This window comes from Rhinopithecus roxellana, chromosome 7 (assembly GCF_007565055.1).
Source record: "Rhinopithecus roxellana isolate Shanxi Qingling chromosome 7, ASM756505v1, whole genome shotgun sequence".
NCBI lineage: Eukaryota > Metazoa > Chordata > Mammalia > Primates > Cercopithecidae > Rhinopithecus > Rhinopithecus roxellana.
The window spans coordinates 21,688,909-21,708,143 of record NC_044555.1 but is presented as its reverse complement, the minus strand read 5'-3'; the positions used below and the strand labels follow the sequence as shown (position 1 = coordinate 21,708,143).

The 19,235-nt window shown below is 52.6% G+C and overlaps 2 protein-coding genes across 9 annotated transcripts in view; one reads left to right on the top strand and one right to left on the bottom strand.

Moving 5' to 3' along the window:
- Positions 1–80: 80 nt before the first annotated feature.
- Positions 81–18,651, top strand: FOXP3 (forkhead box P3). Of its 8 annotated transcripts, none has more exons than XM_010362613.2 (12): positions 3,158–3,187; positions 3,337–4,977; positions 11,119–11,350; positions 12,082–12,220; positions 12,634–12,721; positions 12,791–12,895; positions 13,778–13,865; positions 14,071–14,151; positions 15,383–15,533; positions 16,563–16,639; positions 17,326–17,427; positions 17,608–18,651. In XM_010362613.2, exons 3-12 carry the CDS (start codon positions 11,141–11,143, stop codon positions 17,755–17,757), a joined length of 1,191 nt encoding a protein of 396 aa, XP_010360915.1. In that variant the 5' UTR covers positions 3,158–3,187; positions 3,337–4,977; positions 11,119–11,140; the 3' UTR covers positions 17,758–18,651. The 8 variants fall into 8 exon arrangements, with proteins under 8 accessions (XP_030790483.1, XP_010360915.1, XP_030790484.1 ...); XM_030934624.1 differs by adding an exon at positions 11,879–11,983 and having other exon boundaries at positions 12,634–12,895; XM_010362612.2 differs by lacking the exons at positions 3,158–3,187; positions 3,337–4,977 and adding exons at positions 5,001–5,104; positions 11,879–11,983.
- The window catches only part of CCDC22 (coiled-coil domain containing 22), a 14,937-nt gene continuing 14,262 nt past the window's right edge, over positions 18,561–19,235 (bottom strand). Inside the window, exon 17 of the mRNA XM_010362614.2 lies at positions 18,561–18,939. Within this exon, the coding sequence (XP_010360916.1) occupies positions 18,826–18,939 (114 nt within the window). The 3' untranslated portion in view covers positions 18,561–18,825. The remainder of the gene's footprint in view (positions 18,940–19,235) is intronic.

Below are 19,235 nucleotides of genomic sequence, written 5' to 3'. Positions count from 1 at the left end.
ATCGAGGAATCAATGGAGAGGCCGGAATGGGGGTGGTGCGGAAATCCAGGATGAAAGCAGAAGGAGACAGCTAATGCGGAAGTCTGAGCGAGAGCGGCATGTGGGCGGTGGGAAAAGTGGAATGGCTACAGGCGATGAGGGCAGCCGGGAACGAACGCAGAGGCCCACAAAGTGGGAGATCCCGCGGGTTGCGTAGGCTGTGGAATGGAAGCTAGAGACAGAGAACAGCCAATGGAGAGCCTCGCGCGGGATGACGATATAGCTGCAGCGAGCCAATGGGAAAGCTTGTGAGCGTGCACTACGGCTTTGAGGGCGGTGCCAAGGCAGAGCTAGCCAATAGGAAGGCTAAAAGGGACCAAGAGGCGGGTGTGTCAGCGGCCACGGAGGTGGGACCATAGTGGGTCGAGCCAATGGAGGTGGAGGCTGAAGGCGGGAGCGAGGACGAGAGATGGCGGATAGCCAATGAGGAAGCCAGGGTGAAGGCGGCGAGACCTTAAAGAGCAGTATGGGATAAACCAATGCCGAGGCTAGAAAGTGCAGCGGGGACGGAGGGAGGACTTGGAGGCAAGACGCGAAAACAGCAGAGCTGACGGGGGCGGTGTAGGTGGTGTGAAGGGAGGCATGAGTAGCCAATAAGGAGGCCGGAGGGGAGGACGCTGTGTAGGCAGAGTCTGAGCTATTGGGTGGCCGCACAGCAGGACCAAAGAACGCAGGCAGCCCTTAGGAAAAATGTGCCTGTCAGGGATGGGGTTACCCTCTCCCTAATCCTCCGTGACTCCCCATTGTCCCAGGAATACCCAGAGCCTCTGAAGGCCTAGACCACACCCTGGTGCGTGACCTAGGAAAGAGAAAAGGACTCTCCTGTTGCAGTTAGTTACTTACTGGGTCCTCCCTGCACAACTCCAACCTTTGCTTGAGCAGTGCCACAAGCCAAGAATGCCCCTGATTGTGAACCGCAAGCACGCTCCAGGACTTGGTACTATTGTTGAATGAATGGCCGAATAGGATATTTAACTTTCTGAAGGATTCACTTTTTAAAATTTCAGCTCAGCAAACACTGAGGCTGACTGTCCGCTACCAGAAGTCGATTGGGCATATGGGTAGCTTCTGACCAATGGAATCCCAATCAAAGCCCTGTCCTTCTTGCCCAACCTGATACCCCACACCCCACAGGGGCCTCACCTCGCTTCTTTCTGTCCCCCCATCTCTGCTCCTACTGTTCCCTCTCCCAAGCGTGCTGTTCCTTCTGCTTCTTCCATCTAGTGAACTCCTTTCACTCTCCTTTTGCAGTCTCACCTTCTGTGGGAGCTCAACTGCAGCTTTTGTCCGCTAAATACATCCATTCATACATTCCTTCTCCATCCTGGGAAGATTTACTGAACACCTACTGAGTGCCAGGTTCTGAGCATGCTGTTACCTCATTGGAACCTCACAGCATCCTAGGAGGGAGGTGATCCTTCCAGCAGCTCCTCTCCCCAGGTCTCCATGTCCAGGATGTCCATGAGTTAGAAAGAAATATGTTCAGTTGCAAGTAACAGAAAAATCATAAAATAATGGGGGCTTAAGCAAGATAGAACTTTATTTTTTTCTCACCTAAAAGTTCAAGCCGGCAAATAGTCCAGGGACTCCTTCCTGCCCACCTGGTTTGGGCATTGTCTGTCCTGATCTGGCTCCAAGACCCTCAGTCTTCAACAAATCCTTTTGGCTGTCTATTAAAAATATTTACCAAATCCACCCTCTTCTCACCACCTCCACTACCAGCAGTATCACCAGTCACCTAGACTACTGCAGTAACCAGCTCCTTGCTGGTCCCCTGCTTTCACATTCAGTCCCTAGACTCCATTGTACACTCAGCATTCAGGGGCTTCCTGTTAAATCCTAACACAGTTTATGTTTCTCCTCTGCTCACAACCCTGTCATGCCTTCATCCTCACTCAGCGCTGAAGCCAAAGTCTTTACCATGGCCTCTAAGGTCCTGTGTGGTCTAACCTCCAAGTCCCCTTTCTGACCTCACCTCCAACTTCTCTTCTTCTTGCTCTCTCCACACTAACCACACCAGCCTCTTTGTAAACCTTGAACAAATCAGGTATACTCCCACCTCAGGACCTTTGCCCTGGCTGTTTCCTTTGGAGTTCCTCAGATATCTAGCTGGTTCCCTCCCTCATCTCCTTCAGGTCTTTGTCAGAGGCCCCTGTCTCTGGGGACTTTTCCTGACCCGTTTAATCTTGCCCAGTCACCCCCAACTCCCAACCCTCCCAGTCTCCTTCCCGAGAAGCCCTCCATGAGAGAGGATATAGTCCAGTATAGAGGGGAGGTAGCAACCTCTACCCCTCTCTGCCCTTCTGACCCCAGCCCCCATTCTGCAAGGATCTTGGCTTTCAGCAGCCGTAGCATTTCCCTCTCACACCCTGGGCCCTGCCCAGGGGGCCAGCTGACATTCTTGGCCACCACCTTCACTCTGTTTGCCTCCTATCTGGCCACTCTCTTTCATGGAGTGAGTGACAGTAAGGGACAGATGGTCTGGGGAAGGTATAAGGAGAATGCAGCCCACACCTCTGATCTTGAGAGAGAAAACTAGCCCCCATTTCCAGGAGGGGACAGGTGCTGGGGCAGGGAACAAGGCCTCCGCTGATAGAATTGGCCTGGTTTATAATTACACAGGAGGTGTAGGGAACATTCCGACCCAAGTCTGCAGGGAGCAAGGGGTCATTAACCATGGGAACATCACTGCAAGGGATCATTAACCTTGGGACCATCACTGCAAGGGGTCATTAACCTTGGGACCATCACTAGAATCAGCTCCCCAGGACTTCTTCCTGACATGCATGCTCCTCACCCCCTCCCTTGCTCCCTCCCACATGCTGTGACATCTGTTAAACACCTGCTGTACACGGGGTCCCTGCAGGCCTCCAAGCAGGGGACCTCATCCCACCTTGGTGCCTCCCCTGGCTGTCCAACACACCCAAGCCATTTTTGGGTCTCAGATGTGTCCCACCAACTCAGAAGTCTCAACCAGTGAAAGTTTTGTTTTGAACTAATGGTAGGGAGGGTTGGGTACTTTTTTTTTTTTTTTTAATTGTTGTTGGCTGATTTTTTTAAGGTCTTTTTTTTTTCTTCTTCTTCTTCTTTTTTTTTCTTGTCTTCACAAAGCCAGGCCATCAGGCCCACTCTGGGCTTTTCCAGAAGGGTGAGTCTGAGTTGAGGAAAGAGGCCCTCATTTTTATGAGGGCTTAGAAGGTTGGGGGAGGAAAGGGGGCAAAGGGGTGAAGGGGTGGGTCTTGGCCACCAGATTTGTACCATGTAAATAAAAAGCCCTTTCCAATTTCTCTTCCCCAGGTCTGAAGCCAGTCTTGTAGAGGGCTGGAATGGACGTTGGACAACTAGAACCCTGGGCTTTGCAGGGTGCTGGCAGCTGGAAGTCTCCACCATGGCCTGTCAGGAGAAGCCCCTGGGGGCTGGTCTACCATGCTGACCAGTGGTTGGATAGAGTGCCTGCTGAGGTCAAGAAATGCAGCCACCTATTCCCGGACAACCTAAAAACCTCACAAGCTTCAAGTCTCCAAGGACTCTCCAAATCCCAGGATCTCCCTGTCATCACATCCTAGAATTTAAAACCTGAGACCATCGAGTTCAGGAAAACTTGGGGATTTCAAAGCCCAGCACCAAAGAAAGCGGGACCCACACTCGCCAGCTCTGTGATCTTGGGCAAGTTGCTTGACTACTTATACCTCCATTTTCCTCATCTGTATAACAGCAATACAATAATAATGAGATGGAGCTCAAGGGGCCATGGTGAGGTTTGAACATGATCACTTGTGAGACATGTTCAGCACTGTATCTGACCCATGGAAAATTCAAGATAAACATCAGCTACTGAGATGATGGCGGATATTTGGAATCCTAAATCCTTGGAATCTGGGGCTTTTCAAGGCAAAAGATCCCAAAGGCTGAGGGCCTCAGAAGCATCAGGCCATGATGTTCCTGAAACAAGAGGGTCAGGGTCGCAGTGGGCCTCTGGGCTTCTTCGTGAGGATGGATGCATTAATACTGGGGACCTGCTAGGGACCTTCCCAGCGGGACAGTGGCTGGGTCAGGGCACTCAAGCCCTAAAACGTGATGAGGCGAGACTTTTCTCTCTTTCCTCATTCAGTAACTATCAGTAGATTCTGGGAGCCAGGGATTCTCCGACTCTTCGATTCCATGAATTGTAGGGGATGACGGTGGGCTCTCCACTTTCTCCTCCATGAAGTAACTTACATGCCCCTCACCCTCTGTGGGAGGGGTGTTGCAGGGGGTCCAGAACTCCCCTCGCTGGGTAGTTTGAGCAGTGGTGACCATATCAATTTCATCTATGGGGAAACTGAGGCCTGGAGCAGGGCGAGGCCTCTGGGAACCCAGCCCTATTCTGTCTCTTTCACTGGCATTTCCCATCCACACATAGAGCTTCAGATTCTCTCTTTCTTTCCCCAGAGACCCTCAGATATCTTCTCACTCACAGAACGGTGTCTCTGCCTGCCTCGGGTTGGCCCTGTGATTTATTTTAGTTCTTTTCCCTTGTTTTTTTTTTTTTTCAAACTCTACACACTTTTGTTTTAAAAACTGTGGTTTCTCATGAGCCCTATTATCTCATTGATACCTCTCACCTCTGTGGTGAGGGGAAGAAATCATATTTTCAGATGACTCGTAAAGGGCAAAGAAAAAAACCCAAAATTTCAAAATTTCCGTTTAAGTCTCATAATCAAGAAAAGGAGAAACACAGAGAGAGAGAGAGAAAAAACTATGAGAACCCCCCCACCCCGTGATTATCAGCGTACACACTCATCGAAAAAAAATTTGGATTATTAGAAGAGAGAGGTCTGCGGCTTCCACACCGTACAGCGTGGTTTTTCTTCTCGGTATAAAAGCAAAGTTGTTTTTGATACGTGACAGTTTCCCACAAGCCAGGCTGATCCTTTTCTGTCAGTCCACTTCACCAAGGTGAGTGTCCCCGCTCTCCCCTACCAGATGTGGGCCGCATTGGAGGAGATGGCAGGGAGGTAGGCACGGGGGCGTCAGGGGCCCTCTGGTACATTGGGATGTACCCAGCTACCATGATTCCAGCCAGGTAAGGTCTTTAAAAAAATAATAATAGAATAAATGGCAGAAGACTTAAAGGTGAAGTACTTAATGCATGGGCAGGAGCAAAGATAAATGAATTCATCAATTGATACGTAGATGGATAGGATTTTTAAAATATGTCAGCTGCCAGTCTTTATGGATTTCAGAGCTTTGAACAACTTGAAATGCTGTCCAGGTGCAACTGAAAATTTCAACTGCATCTCTCTCATCTCTTTGTCTCTTAGCTCTTGATGCCTCTCATCCTTCTCTGCCTCTCTGCTCACCCTGTCTCGCTCTTTTACGTGTTTCTCTGCCTCTCTTTCTCCCACCATCTGTCTGTTGCTACACTCAGACTCTCTTTCCCCACATCTCTCCTGGCCTCTGACCATCTCCCCTGTCTCTGTCTCCTCCATCTTGACTACACTCCATCGATCTCCTTTCCTCCATCTCTCCCACTCTCTTTTCTTGCCTTCCCCCCACCCTCCTGCCGTCCCAGCCAGCATCCAGCCTAGAGCTTTATACACAGCTGGCACTTAATAATAGTAATGTCACTGAGGACCTTTACATTTTATGAGAGTGAGCATCAGTTCTGTTCACCCTGGTAGCAGGATTGCAAGGTGCCAGGGCAAGCTGAGCACTTAACTGAACTTTGCTTGTATCGCTTTAGAGGAGAACCTTGGGGTGGGGGTGGGGACAGGGAGCACCTCACGCCATTGTCAACCATGGTTTAGCTGTGTGGACCTACCCCAGGACTGCATGTGTGTGACCAGAGTCCATGTTCAGGAAGCGAGCAGGTTGTTCAGGGCTGGGATGAGCTCGATTCTGCAGGCTTAGCACAGCGTTTGGCATACAATAAGTGCTTATGAAGTGTTAGCTATTAGTATTTCTGTAACCAAATTAGAATCATGCTGTATATTGGTTTTGTTCCTGCTTTATTCAATTAATAGTAGTGTTTTTGAAGCTTACTAAAAATTGTTTGAACACATGATCTTTCCTGAGGGACAAGACTGTCCTCACATCAGCATGAACTTTGATTGATTTGACCAAGTGCCAATTGTTGGACATTCCGGTTGTTTCTTGTTTTTTTCTATAAACTTCCCTGACTGCTTCCTTGGATTCCTGAAAAGGGAGTTGCTGGGGCAAAGGGAACATGCATTTTTAAAGTTTATGACCCTCTCTGCAAATTCTCCTTCCAAAAGATTGTCCTATTTTATGCTCCCTCTACTTAACCTAACCCTGGGTGAGTATTACTATTTTTTAATTATTTCCCAACATTACAGGTAAGAAAAACACATTATCACATTGTTGAAATTTGCATCTTTTGATTATTTTTACTGTTTATTGGCCATTTGTGCTTTTTTCTTTTTTTTTTTTTTTTTTTTTTCTTTTTTGGTTGTCTGGTCATGTCCTTATTCCTAATAGGGCGTTCATCTTATTTTTCTCTTATTGATTTGCCACAGCTGTTTATTTGGAATGGTTACTAACCTTTCATCAGCCATACATATATAGCAGATATTTTCCCCAATTCATCATTTGTTTTTTTCTATTTGTTTATGATTTTTTTTGTGATGCTTATGATGGTTTTATATAGTCAAATAGGTTAGTCTTTTTTTCTGTGGCTTCTGTCTCTGGTTTTGTGCTTAGAAAGTCCTTTCCCACTTGAAAATGAGATAAATGTTCACCTATGTTGGCTTCTAGTCTCTTTTATGGCTTCATTTTTTCCATTTACTATAGAGGTTAAGAGTGTGGGTACTGGAGCCAGACTGTCTGGGACAAACCCAGCGTCACCCCAAGCCCTATGTGTCATTTTTAGCCAGGCACTTAACCTCTCCGTACCTCCATTTCCTCATATGTACTGCAATGATTATAATAGTACCTTCCTCAGGAGTCTTTGTTTAGATTAAAACTTTTAACCACAGTAAATACTTAGCACAAGGCCTGACACACAATAAACCCAAGATCAGCATTAGGTATTAAAGCTTATATCTTGAATGGATCTGGGTATTTTAGGGTATATGATGGTGGTGACATTTCAAACTGGGCAGGGAGGGGTTGTTGGGATAATGGACTGATTATTCATTCAATAACTTTATCTTCTCTGTAATTATCTCAGACACATTTGTTAAACAATCCATCCTCCATGGTCCTCCAGTTTGAAATGCCACATTCATCACAAACTCAATTCTCACCATATGTGGGTCCATGTCCAAGCTTTCTATTCTGTTCTCTTCCCCAGTATCTGTTCTTATACCAGGACCTCATTGTTTGGCTGATTGTTGCTTTGCAATACAATTCAATACGCAGCCATGGGCGTCCCTGGCACCTTGCCCTTCTTTATTCTTCATTATTTCAGGCAGCATCAGTTGAACCAGCCAGAGACCAGCAAATGTTCTTATTTGAGGCAATCCTCTCGCACGTATGCACTCTGGCTCTCCATGCATGTCTCCATTTCTCTCAGTCTCTATCTCTCGTTCTCTCTTGCTCGCTCTTTGTGTGTGTCTCTTTGTCTCTATGTATCCCTATCTCTCAGCCAGTCCCCTGGATAGAGGGGCATTTGTCAACTTGAAGCCCTGCAGACACCTAATGACTTAACCAGACACAGTGTAGAAGGGCCTTGGCCCTCGTCTACTCCATGCCTCTCCCTGCTCAGTGTTGAAGGGCAAATTGAGGACCAGAGATCCCAGGGTCTCGCCAAAATGCAGCGGCAGAGTTGAAATCCAAGCCTAGATCTCAGGACTCTAGGTGGAACCCTGGCTCTGGCTCTCTCCTCAACTACAGGCCTCAGTTTATCCCTCAGCACCCAGAAGGGGGAAGGGGGACCTGGGCTACCATTCCCCCTTCTGCCTTCTCACACATTGAACCCCAGCTTCTCACAGGTTGGACGATCCACGATCACAGTGTGGGGCCCAGCCTCACAAGAGCTGGGCTAGGTGAGGCCCTGGGCTCCATGGGTCAGGAGGCCTAGTTGGCCAGAGCATGGTGATGATGGAGGCATGTCAGTCAGTCAGGCTGTGTGTCCCCAGAGCTGGTGCTGGTCCCTGAAAACCTTGGTTGCGGGGCCCTCCAGAGAGTCTGGTGATGGGCTCTGTATTGGTGAAGGCCGAGGCTTTTCCAGCTCCCCCGATGAGGCCCAGACCAAAGGCACACCAGCCTCAACCACCTCCTCCCCGTTGCCATCTCTGGTGGAGTGGCCATGTATTTGGGAATGTTGTTCCAGAGTGGACAGGGAGACTGAGGCCCTGGGGAGGCTAGCTGTGGTTCCAGGTCTGGTAGGCAAGAGGCCCTATAAAGCAGCAAGCTGCCTGACTTTCAAGTGGTTCCAGGGAGTTTGGATACCAGGGACACTGGCCCTACACATACTGAGACATTGGGACCATAGACCCCACAGTCTGTGGTTTTGAGATTCTAGGATCCTTTAAATCTAAGAAATGCTGCTCTATAATTCTGAAGTCCTGGTGTTATACTATTTGAAGACCCCAGGGGTCCCAGTATCTGTGGAGCCTGCCTGGCACTCTCAGAGCTTCAAACCTGGGTCTTCTCCACAACCCAAGAAGGGCCAGATCTACAGAGCTAGAGGCTTGTCACGGTGGCCAGATGGACATCACCTACCATATCCACTAGCACCCACGTCACCCCACCTGGGCCAAGCCTGCTGCAGGACAGGGCAGCCAATTCTCGGAACGAAACCTGTAGGGTGGGGTATCTGCCCTCTTCTCTTCCTCCGTGGTGTCGATGAAGCCCGGTGCATCCGGCCGCCATGACGTCAATGGCGGAAAAATCTGGGCAAGTCGGGGGCTGTGACAACAGGGCCCAGATGCAGACCCCGATATGAAAACATAATCTGCGTCCCAGAAACATCCCCCATGCAGCTTCTGAGAAACCCAGTCAGAAAGGGATGTCCCAACAGACAGTGCAGGAAGCCGGCTGCCCAGCCCGGCCTTCTAGGTCCCCTACCCCCAGACAGATCATCTCCACATCCCTGTCTGAGAATGTATCTATGCTTCGCTGAGTCAGGCCATCCCACATGTGTTTGGGGAGAATTCTTAGCTCTGGCCAAGTGTCCAGGGAGCTTCAGAAGTGACCGCAGGCCAGCCGCATGGGCCAGGCCAGAATGGTGGAAAACATCCATTTGCACCAAATTGGTATTAGTTTGTTCTGGCTGCTATAACAAAGTACCACAACTGAGTGGCTTCAGCAACAGAAATTGATCATCTCACAGTTCTGGAGGCTAGAGTCCAAGATCAAGGTGTTGCCAGGGTTGGTTCCTTCTGGGGGCCATGAGGGAGAAGCTGTTCCAGGCCTCTCCCCCAGCTTCTGGTGGTTGCTGGCAATCTTTGTTATTCCTCGGCTTGAAGGAGCATCACCCCATCTCTGGCTTCATTCATTCACTCACCTTCTCATCTCACCAGTGCTCTCCCAGGCCCTTGTTTGGAGCCTCCACAGACCCACACTCCTGTTTCTCATGAAGTAATGTTCTAAGCCCCCAGGAGACTAAGAACTTAATATCTGGATTCTCACACTCATCTCCCTCAGCACCACAGCTCTGTCAACCCCCAGGAGGTGACAGCAAAGAAAGGAAGGAGCAACTGCTCCCCCAGAACCCTTCCATACTCCCCCGGGCTGCTCTCAGCAGCTGTGTGCCCAACTCAGTGCTGTGAGGTGGAACAGAGAGATGGAGACACACAGACACACACATACACACAACAGAGAGTTTATAAAATGTGCACACAGAAACACTTCCTAAAGAAAGAAGTGGAGTTCTCAAGTCACTATGGGACTATGGAACTCGGCATCTGAGCATCCCCTTCTGTAATAATGGGGTTGGCTGGGCAGTCCCTTCCAGCTCTGGCTTCCTCTCAGACCAGGATTACAGGATCCTGAAAAGCCAGTGCTTCCCTCGGGGAGTGGAAGATTCTGGGGCTCAACAGAGGGGCCCGGAGCCATTGTGGAGGGCTTTCAAGGTGAGGACAATAGAAGAGCAGGCCTTGCGTGGCTTGGACAGGGGAACAGGAGAAGGAGTGGGCATTTGAGGCAGGGTGAGTAGGATGAGCCAGGCTTGAGGGCCAGAAATTGAAGTGAACTCTGATGGGGATTGGGTTGAGAAGCTTCTACAGGCCCCAGCTCAAGAGACCCTGTCTCTCCTCCTCTCTGTCACTTGCCATGCTGGATCCGTGCATGATCACACTCCTGGACTCGCCTCCTTGCCCTGAGATCCAGACTCCCGTATTCAGCTGCCCCCTCAGCTCCTCCACTCACACATCTAATGCCAGACTCTTCATGTCTATCCACACCTGCACTTTTGCCCCCAATCCAACTCCCTGCCATGTCCCCCATCTCAGGTAATGTCAGCTCGGTCCTTCCAGCTGCTCAAGCTAAAGCCCCTGTTACTTTGACCCTCCCTCTTACCCACTACATCCAAGCTGCCAGCACTGCTCCTGATCCAGCTGCAGATTCAGTCTCAGAATCTACCCACTTCTCACCTTCTCCACCGCCACCAGCCCATTCTGTGCCAGCATCATCATTTGCCAGGACTATTGCAATAGCCTCCTCACTAGCTCCACTCCCAGCAGCCAGATGAATCTTTTGAGTCCATGCCTAATCACTGGGGCAAAATAGGACTCCCAGGAGAAAGTCCAAGACCAGCTCCAGCAACATGAGCAAACACAGCCTGTGCAGGGTGTGGGAGGGCTGGAGGCCTGAGGCTTGAAACAGCTCTTAAGTGGAGGGAGAAACAACCATTGCCCTCATAGAGGACACATCCACACCAGGGCTGTGCTAGCGTGGGCAGGCAAGCCAGGTGCTGGACCTCTGCATGTGGGGCGTGTGTGGGTATGCATGTATACCTGTGTTCTTGGTGTGTGTGTGTGTGTGTCCACACCTGGGGTGCAGCTGTGGGACCCCTCGGGACATGTCCCAGCCAATGCCTGCTGTGACCAGAGGGGTGTCCACGTGGTTCAGGTGGTCGAGTATCTTATACCGCCCTAGCACATGTGTGACTCCTTTCCCCTATTGTCTACACAGCCTGCCCTTGGACAAGGACCCGATGCCCAACCCCAGGCCAGGCAAGCCCTCGGCCCCTTCCTTGGCCCTTGGCCCATCCCCAGGAGCCTCGCCTAGCTGGAGGGCTGCGCCCAAAGCCTCAGACCTGATGGGGGCCCGGGGCCCTGGGGGAACCTTCCAGGGCCGAGATCTTCGAGGCGGGGCTCATGCCTCCTCTTCCTCCTTGAACCCTATGCCACCATCGCAGCTGCAGGTGAGGCCCTGGGCCCAGGATGGGGCAGGCAGGGTGGGGTACCTGGACCTACAGGTGCCGACCTTTACTGTGGCACCAGGCGGGAGGGGGGACTGGCTGGGGCACAGGAAGTGGTTTCTGGGTCCCAGGCAAGTCTGTGACTTATGCAGATGTTGCAGGGCCAAGAAAGTCCCCACCTGCCAGGCCTCAGAGATTGGAGGCTCTCCCCGACCTCCCAATCCCTGTCTCAGGAGAAGAGGAAGCCATATTATAGTCCCATGGGCATAGCTATGTGTCCCCATCCCCATGTGACAAGAGGAGAGGACTGGGGCGAAGGAGGTGAGGTGACAGGGTTGAGGCCAGCTCTGCAACTTATTAGCTGTTTGATCTTTAAAAAGTTACTCAATCTCCATGAGCCTCAGTTTCCACACGTATAAAAGGGGGACGATCATAGCATCTACCATGTGGGCTTGCAGTGCAGAGTATATGAATTAGACACAGAACACTGAGGATCAGGATGGCCTCTCACCCACCTGCCTTTCTGCCCAGCTGCCCACACTGCCCCTAGTCATGGTGGCACCCTCCGGGGCACGGCTGGGCCCCTTGCCCCACTTACAGGCACTCCTCCAGGACAGGCCACATTTCATGCACCAGGTATGGACGGTGAATGGGCAGGGAGGAGGGAGCAGGTGGGAGAACTGTGGGGAGGGACCCCGAGCCAGGCTGAACCACAGCCCACATGTGCCCCCCAGCTCTCAACGGTGGATGCCCACGCCCGGACCCCTGTGCTGCAGGTGCACCCCCTGGAGAGCCCAGCCATGATCAGCCTCCCACCACCCACCACTGCCACTGGGGTCTTCTCCCTCAAGGCCCGGCCTGGCCTCCCACCTGGTAACACCTCAGCCCATACTCCATGGCTTCACAGAACCCCCGGGTCCCCAAGATCCTTGGCCGTGAGCAGTGTAGGCTATTCTGAATTGTAGTCCTCTGAGGGTCAAAGGTGTCAGGTCTCAGGCTTGGAAACTCCAACCTCCAAAAAATGTCAGGTGCAGAACCTTAAAGATGCAGAATGTCAAAATCACGAAACCACAGAGCTTTACAAAGCTAGTCAAAATGTCAGCACCTGCGAATGGCCGTCTTTAAGCTTCTCTGCCAGAAGCCTGGGACTTTGGGGACAGCAGAGCCCCCTGGGAGTCAGGGTTTTTGAGGCTCAGGAGGGTGGGAAGCTCAAAATGAGAGGCCTTGTGGGTCAAGCTCCAGAACCCAGCCCACAGCCTCCAGAGATGCCCTGTCCCCACCCACAGGGATCAACGTGGCCAGCCTGGAATGGGTGTCCGGGGAGCCAGCACTGCTCTGCACCTTCCCAAATCCCGGTGCACCCAGGAAGGACAGGTCAGTGGACAGGGCTGGGAAGGATCCTCACCCTCCTATCCCCTCCCCTGACACCCTCTATCCCCCCAGCACCCTTTCGGCCATGCCCCAGAGCTCCTACCCACTGCTGGCAAATGGTGTCTGCAAGTGGCCCGGATGTGAGAAGGTCTTCGAAGAGCCAGAGGACTTCCTCAAGTGAGTGGCCCAGGCCTGTGCCAGTCCACTGTCCCTGGCTTGTGGGGAGAGGTCTGGGGTACAGATCTCAGCCCAGGCTTAATCCCAATAAGTAGCAAGATGAAAGAGCTAAACTCTGAGACTGTGGGTTCAAATCCCAGCTCCATCCCTGACAGGCTGTGTGACCTTGGACAAATTACTTAGCTTCTCTGGACCTCAGTTTCCCCATATGTATAATAAGAAACATTTGTTCTGTTATTTACCCCCATTTTACAGACAAGGAGACTGAGGCCAAAGAGGTTAAGTGTCTTGATCAAAATCTCCCAGTTCCTGAGTGACAGATCTGGGATTTGAACCCATGCAGCCAGGCTCCAGATTCTGCACTCCTAACTGCTTTGTCCTGCTACTCCTCATGCCAACATGCCAGCCTTATTCTACTGTCCCCAAAGTTCTAGCTCCTCTAGATGGCTGCTGCTGCCTCCCCTCAGTCCCGCCATGTCTCTCTCTCTCTCACACACACACACACATTGCACACAACCCTTAGCAGCAACCCCGCATGTCCTGTCCTCCTTGCAGCCAGGCCTTTGCACAGGCCGTCCCCTCCACCTGGAATGCCTTGCCCACTGTCACCTCCCTGGCCCATTCTCAGCTCACCGCACTTCCAATATTATCTCCAGCACCCTGGCCAGGCTCAAGTGGTGAGCTCAGGCCTGACATGCAGTAGGTGCCAAGTGGCATGTGTTAAGGGAATGAGGAGTATGAGACAGAGACTGAGACAGAGAGGGGAGAGGAGCTAGGGCTCAAACAAGAGACCTCCCAGAGGGTCTGGGCCCTCCCCATTCAGAGCATTGAGCCAGGCCAGGCCTGTCATGGTCACCTGCATGGAATCTTCTCCCTACTTAGGCACTGCCAAGCAGACCATCTTCTGGATGAGAAGGGCAGGGCACAATGTCTCCTCCAGAGAGAGATGGTACAGTCTCTGGAGCAGCAGGTAATGCCAGGGCAGTGGGAGGTAGGGGACAGGGATAGTACACAAAACCTTCTGTCCACCATGTACCAGAAACCAAGTTCACCTGGGACGAGGGCTGATATAAAGGAAGGAAGAGGAATGGGCACTCCCAGGGAATACTGTAGCCTGGGCAAAGATGTGGCAGAGAAGGGCCAGGCTGAGGCCTCATGTTTGTGCCATTTCACAGCTGGTGCTGGAGAAGGAGAAGCTGAGTGCTATGCAGGCCCACCTGGCTGGGAAAATGGCACTGACCAAGGCTTCATCTGTGGTGAGCGACCCCAGGACTGGTGGTGGCAGACTCAGACTGCTGGGGGGCAGGGAGGAGGTCTGCAGGGTGCAGGGAACTTAACCTCACATGCAGGTCCTGAGAGCTAGGGTCCCCTGTCCCCAGCTCCAAACATGCCCAGACCTAGAAATCTGTCCCCCTCCACTTACAAACCCTCTGACCCTAAGATCCCCAAACACCGTGATCCTGAGTTGTCAAAGCAAATGCAAATAGTCAAAGACTTTCCAGACGCAGGCTGTGCGCCAGCAGGACCAGCTAGCTATGTAACTTGCAGGACCCCTTGTTCAGATTTCAAGATGGCGACCACAGAGCATTAAACAAAGCACAGGGTACCACATAACCACACAGGTCACACACCCATGAACCCAGCCCTGGAGGCCAGGCACTGTTTTTGAGTGCTTTGCTGGTGGTAGTTTATTTCTCATGATGCCAATGTACAGATGAGGAAAATTGAGGCCAGGGAGGTTTAGGTAACTTTCCCAAGGTCACGATTGAGTGGTAAAGAGCCCTATTCAACCCCAGCTCATGGTCTCAGCATCAGTGGCCACATATGACATCCACACCTGTGCTCTAATAAATATGGCTCATGCTGTTTTGTGGGATTCCACTTCAGACTGGAATTTAGAAGAGGGCGTCTTTGCTTTGGAAAACAATGATTTAAAAATAAAGTGGGGCCAGGTGCAGTGTGGCTCACGCTTGTAATCCTAGCACTTTGGGAGGCCGAGGCAGGTGGATCATATGAGGTCAGGAGTTCGAGACCAGCCTGGCCAACATGGTGAAACCCCATCTCTACCAAAAATACAAAAATTAGCTGGGCATAGTGGCGGGCACCTGTAGTCCCAGCTATTCGGGAGGCTGAGGCTGCTTGAACCTAAAAAATTAGCCAGGCGTGGTGGCGGGTGCCTATAGTCCCAGCTACTGGGAGGCTGAGGCAGGAGAATGTCATGAACCCTGGAGGTGGAACTTGCAGTGAGCCGAGATCGCGCCACTGCACTCCAGCCTGGGTGACAGAGTGAGACTCCGTCTCAAAAAAAAATAAATAAAAATAAGGAAGAATTGCTTGAACCCGGAAGGTCGGGGGATAGCAGTGAGCCGAGATCGCACCACTGCACTCCAGCCTGGGCGACAGAGCAAGACTCAGTCTCAAAAAAAATAAAAAGTAAAAAGTGGGAAGTTTAAGCCTCTGGGTCACCAGCCTCTACCCCTCCCCCAGGCATCATCTGACAAGGGCTCCTGCTGCATTGTAGCTGCTGGCAGCCAAGGCAGTGCCGTCCCAGCCTGGTCTGGCCCCCGGGAGGCCCCCGACAGCCTGTTTGCTGTGCGGAGGCACCTGTGGGGTAGCCATGGAAACAGCACATTCCCAGGTAAGAATGGTCTTTGCACTACACAGTGCCCCCAAGCTCCTAATCCTGACAGGCTCTGGGAGGAGGGTGCAAAGGAGCTCCATGCTGCCCCTTCCCACCACCACCACCGCCGCAGCTGCCACCACTCAGCCTTTGGGAAAATGCATCCGCTCACAAAAGCTTCCTTTCGCCGGGCGCGGTGGCTCAAGCCTGTAATCCCAGCACTTTGGGAGGCCGAGACGGGCGGATCACGAGGTCAGGAGATTGAGACCATCCTGGCTAACACGGTGAAACCCCGTCTCTACCAAAAAAATACAAATATCAAGCCGGGCGAGGTGGCGGGTGCCTGTAGTCCCAGCTACTTCGGAGGCTGAGGCAGGAGAATGGCGGGAACCCGGGAGGCGGAGCTTGCAGTGAGCTGAGATCCGGCCACTGCACTCCAGCCCCGGCAATAGAGCGAGACTCCGTCTCAAAAAAAAAAAAAAAAAAAAAAAGCTTCCTTTCAGAATGTTCGTGGCCTGAAAGTCCCCCATATGGTCTCGAGTGTCTGGCCCCTAGTCCTGACTCCCCTGGGGATTGGGGCCATGCCTCACCCACTCTGGACTCCAGCTACTACATTCGGCCATCAGAAGGGAGGGACCCTGCTAAGTAATTCCAGGAGCACCTCCTTTCCTCCCCTGACCAAGGAAAATCGGGGTGGATTCGCCCGAGCTCACCTATCCACTGCTGTCCACCAGGCCTGGCCTGTAGGCTTAGCAGGGATCAGAGACCCTGACTGTCATCCTGGCTCTGCCATTTAACCTCTTGCATCCTTTGGTATGCAAGTAACTCTGCTTCTTTTCAACCTCGGGGAGAACTATTTTGGCAGAAGTGGTGCAAAGAATAAATGATACAACTTATGTCAGGTGCTCAGCAAACAGTACCTGTGCCCGTGGACACAGGTGTTGACGGTGAGATCTCAGGCCTGTAGACTCACCTTGTAGGGAGAGGGGACAGGGAGCTAGCTAGGAGGTCCTGCATGGGGCTTGATTCATCCCCACTCTCTGACAGAGTTCCTTCACAACATGGACTACTTCAAGTTCCACAACATGCGACCCCCTTTCACCTATGCCACGCTCATCCGCTGGGTAAGCAGGGCAGCTCGGCCCCAAGGAGGAGGAAGACAAAGATGGGGTGGGGGACCTGCCTCCCAAACTCCTGTCTCCCTCTGAGCGCCCTCAGAGTGGGTTCCTCCATTCCCAAGCCCCAGCCCCAAGGAGCCCCAAGCCACGCCTCAAATGTGACCCCTCATGCTAGCTTCACCCCAAACCTGTCCACGAATCCAAACCTAAACCACTATCCAGGCTAGAGCATGCCAAATTCTGACCCTAAACCTATCCCCTTCCAGATGTCCACCTCAGCCCCATACCTAACCCTCTCCTGGACCTATAAAATAGCCCAAAGCTAACCCCATCTCTGCACCTTGCCCTAAACATACCCCAGCTCTTACTCTAACTCCTTCCCCAGCCTTTATGCCAACCCAACCCCATCTCCTTCCCTAGCCCTGAACAAGACCCCACTCCCAACCTCAGTCCTGATCCCTTACCTAATCCCAGAACAACCATACCCACACCCCACATCTAACCCTGCCTGACCCGACACTTCACCCCTTTTCTAACTCCATCTTTGACCCCATGCTTCACCCCACATCTAGTCCTGTCCCTGATTACCTGCCCCAATTCCACCCCCATGTCAGATGGCTCAGGGTAGGTCACAGCCCCTCTAAACCCCAACTTTGGGGAACGTGCCCCTTATCCTACCCCCCAACTTCCAGGCCATCCTGGAGGCTCCAGAGAAGCAGCGGACACTCAATGAGATCTACCACTGGTTCACACGCATGTTCGCCTTCTTCAGAAACCATCCTGCCACCTGGAAGGTGAGCTCCTCTGAGGTGGCGGTGGCTGGGATGGCCTCAAGTGCCACCGCAGCTCAAAGTGGGCAGGCCTGGGGCTGGGCTTATAGGCATATTGGGGAGGAATGGGATGTGGGTCGCTGGTGGTGGCTGCTGGCCTCAGAGGTTGACGCCCACCTGATCCCTGTCCCCGGCCTTCCACAGAACGCCATCCGCCACAACCTGAGCCTGCACAAGTGCTTTGTGCGGGTGGAGAGCGAGAAGGGGGCTGTGTGGACCGTGGATGAGTTGGAGTTCCGCAAGAAACGGAGCCAGAGGCCAAGCAGGTGTTCCAACCCTACACCTGGTCCCTGACCTCAAGAACAAGGAAAGGAAGACGGACGAATAGGGGCCAAACTGGTGGGAGGCAGAGGTGGTGGGGTCAGAGATGACAGGCCCTGGATGTGCCCACAGGGAACAAGAAGTGAGATTTCCACTGTCTTGCCTGCCAGGGCCCCTGTTCCCCCGTTGGCAGCCATCCCTCCCCCATCATATCCTTTGCCCCAAGGCTGCTCAGAGGGGCCCCATTCCTGGCCCCAGCCCCGACCTCCGCCCCAGACACACCCCCGAGTCGAGCCCTGCAGCCAAACAAGAGCCTTCACAACCAGCCACACACAGCCTGCCTCAGCTGCTCGCACAGATGACTTCAGGGCTGGAAAAGTCACATAGACACACAAAATGTCACAATCCTGTCCCTCACTCAACATAAACCCCAAAACACAAAGAGCCTGCCTCAGTACACTCAAACAACCTCAAAGCTGCATCATCACACGATCACACACAAGCACAGCCCTGACAACCCACATCCCCCAAGGCGCACACCCACAGCCAGCCTCAGGACCCACAGGGGCACTGTCACACGGGTGTGCCCAGAGGCCTACACAAAAGCATCAGTACCCTCAGGATCTGAGGTCCCAACACATGCTCACTCACACACATGGCCTGTTAGAATTCATCTGCGTTACCTCATGCATGTGCACACGCACAGCCCCACAGTGGGTCTCTTGAGTCCCATGCAGACACACACAGCCACACACACTGACTTGCCAAAAATATCCCGTTGTCTCCCCTGCCACTCACCTCACTCCCATTCCCTGAGCCCTGATCCATGCCTCAGCTTAGACTGCAGAGGAACTACTCATTTATTTGGGATTCAAGGCCCCCAACCCACAGTACCATCCCCAATAAACTGCAGCCGAGCTCCCCACATGCTGGACTATCACCCCATATAAGGGCTGCGGTCAGTGGGCAGGGGTCTGGGTCCAAGGCTGCAGCAGGAAGAACTGGGCAGTGGAGGAAGTAGCTAGGGCATGTGCTTGGCCACTGCCTCTAGCACCCCAAATCCCTGCCTGAGGCTGGGGAGAGACCTCTGCCGGCAGCTCCTCAGGCCTCCCGGACCCGGCCCAGGAGGCCAGCGTTCTCCTGGCGGAGGGCTCGGTAGTCCTCCCGGATCTTCTCCAGGTTGCTGAGGGTCTTCTTGCCCAGCTCTGTCTCGATCTGAGGCAACATGAACACATGCCCCCTCAGCGCACACACAGCCCCTTTCCCAGCTCCTGCTCGCCAGCCCCCATCACAGCCACTCTGGGCCCCTCCCACCACCTTCAACAACAGCCTGCTCTGTCCATGGCCAGGCCTCGCGTGGTGTTCCCTCTACCCAAAGCATCCTTTGCCATGTGGCAGGATTCCCCCTACATCTTTAAACTGAAGCCTCTGCCCATGGCCCTGGGAGGCAGGCAGGAGGGCCCTTGGGGTGGAAGCTGGGGCTCACAGTAGGCCACTTGCCTGTCCCAGGT

Coding starts and splice junctions, on each gene's coding strand:
- FOXP3 (XM_030934621.1), top strand. CDS start 5,076: ATGTACCCAGCTACCATGATTCCAGCCAG. Junction 15,534..16,562: donor TGGAAACAGCACATTCCCAG/GTAAGAATGGTC, acceptor ACTCTCTGACAG/AGTTCCTTCACAACATGGAC. Junction 16,640..17,325: donor ATGCCACGCTCATCCGCTGG/GTAAGCAGGGCA, acceptor CCCAACTTCCAG/GCCATCCTGGAGGCTCCAGA.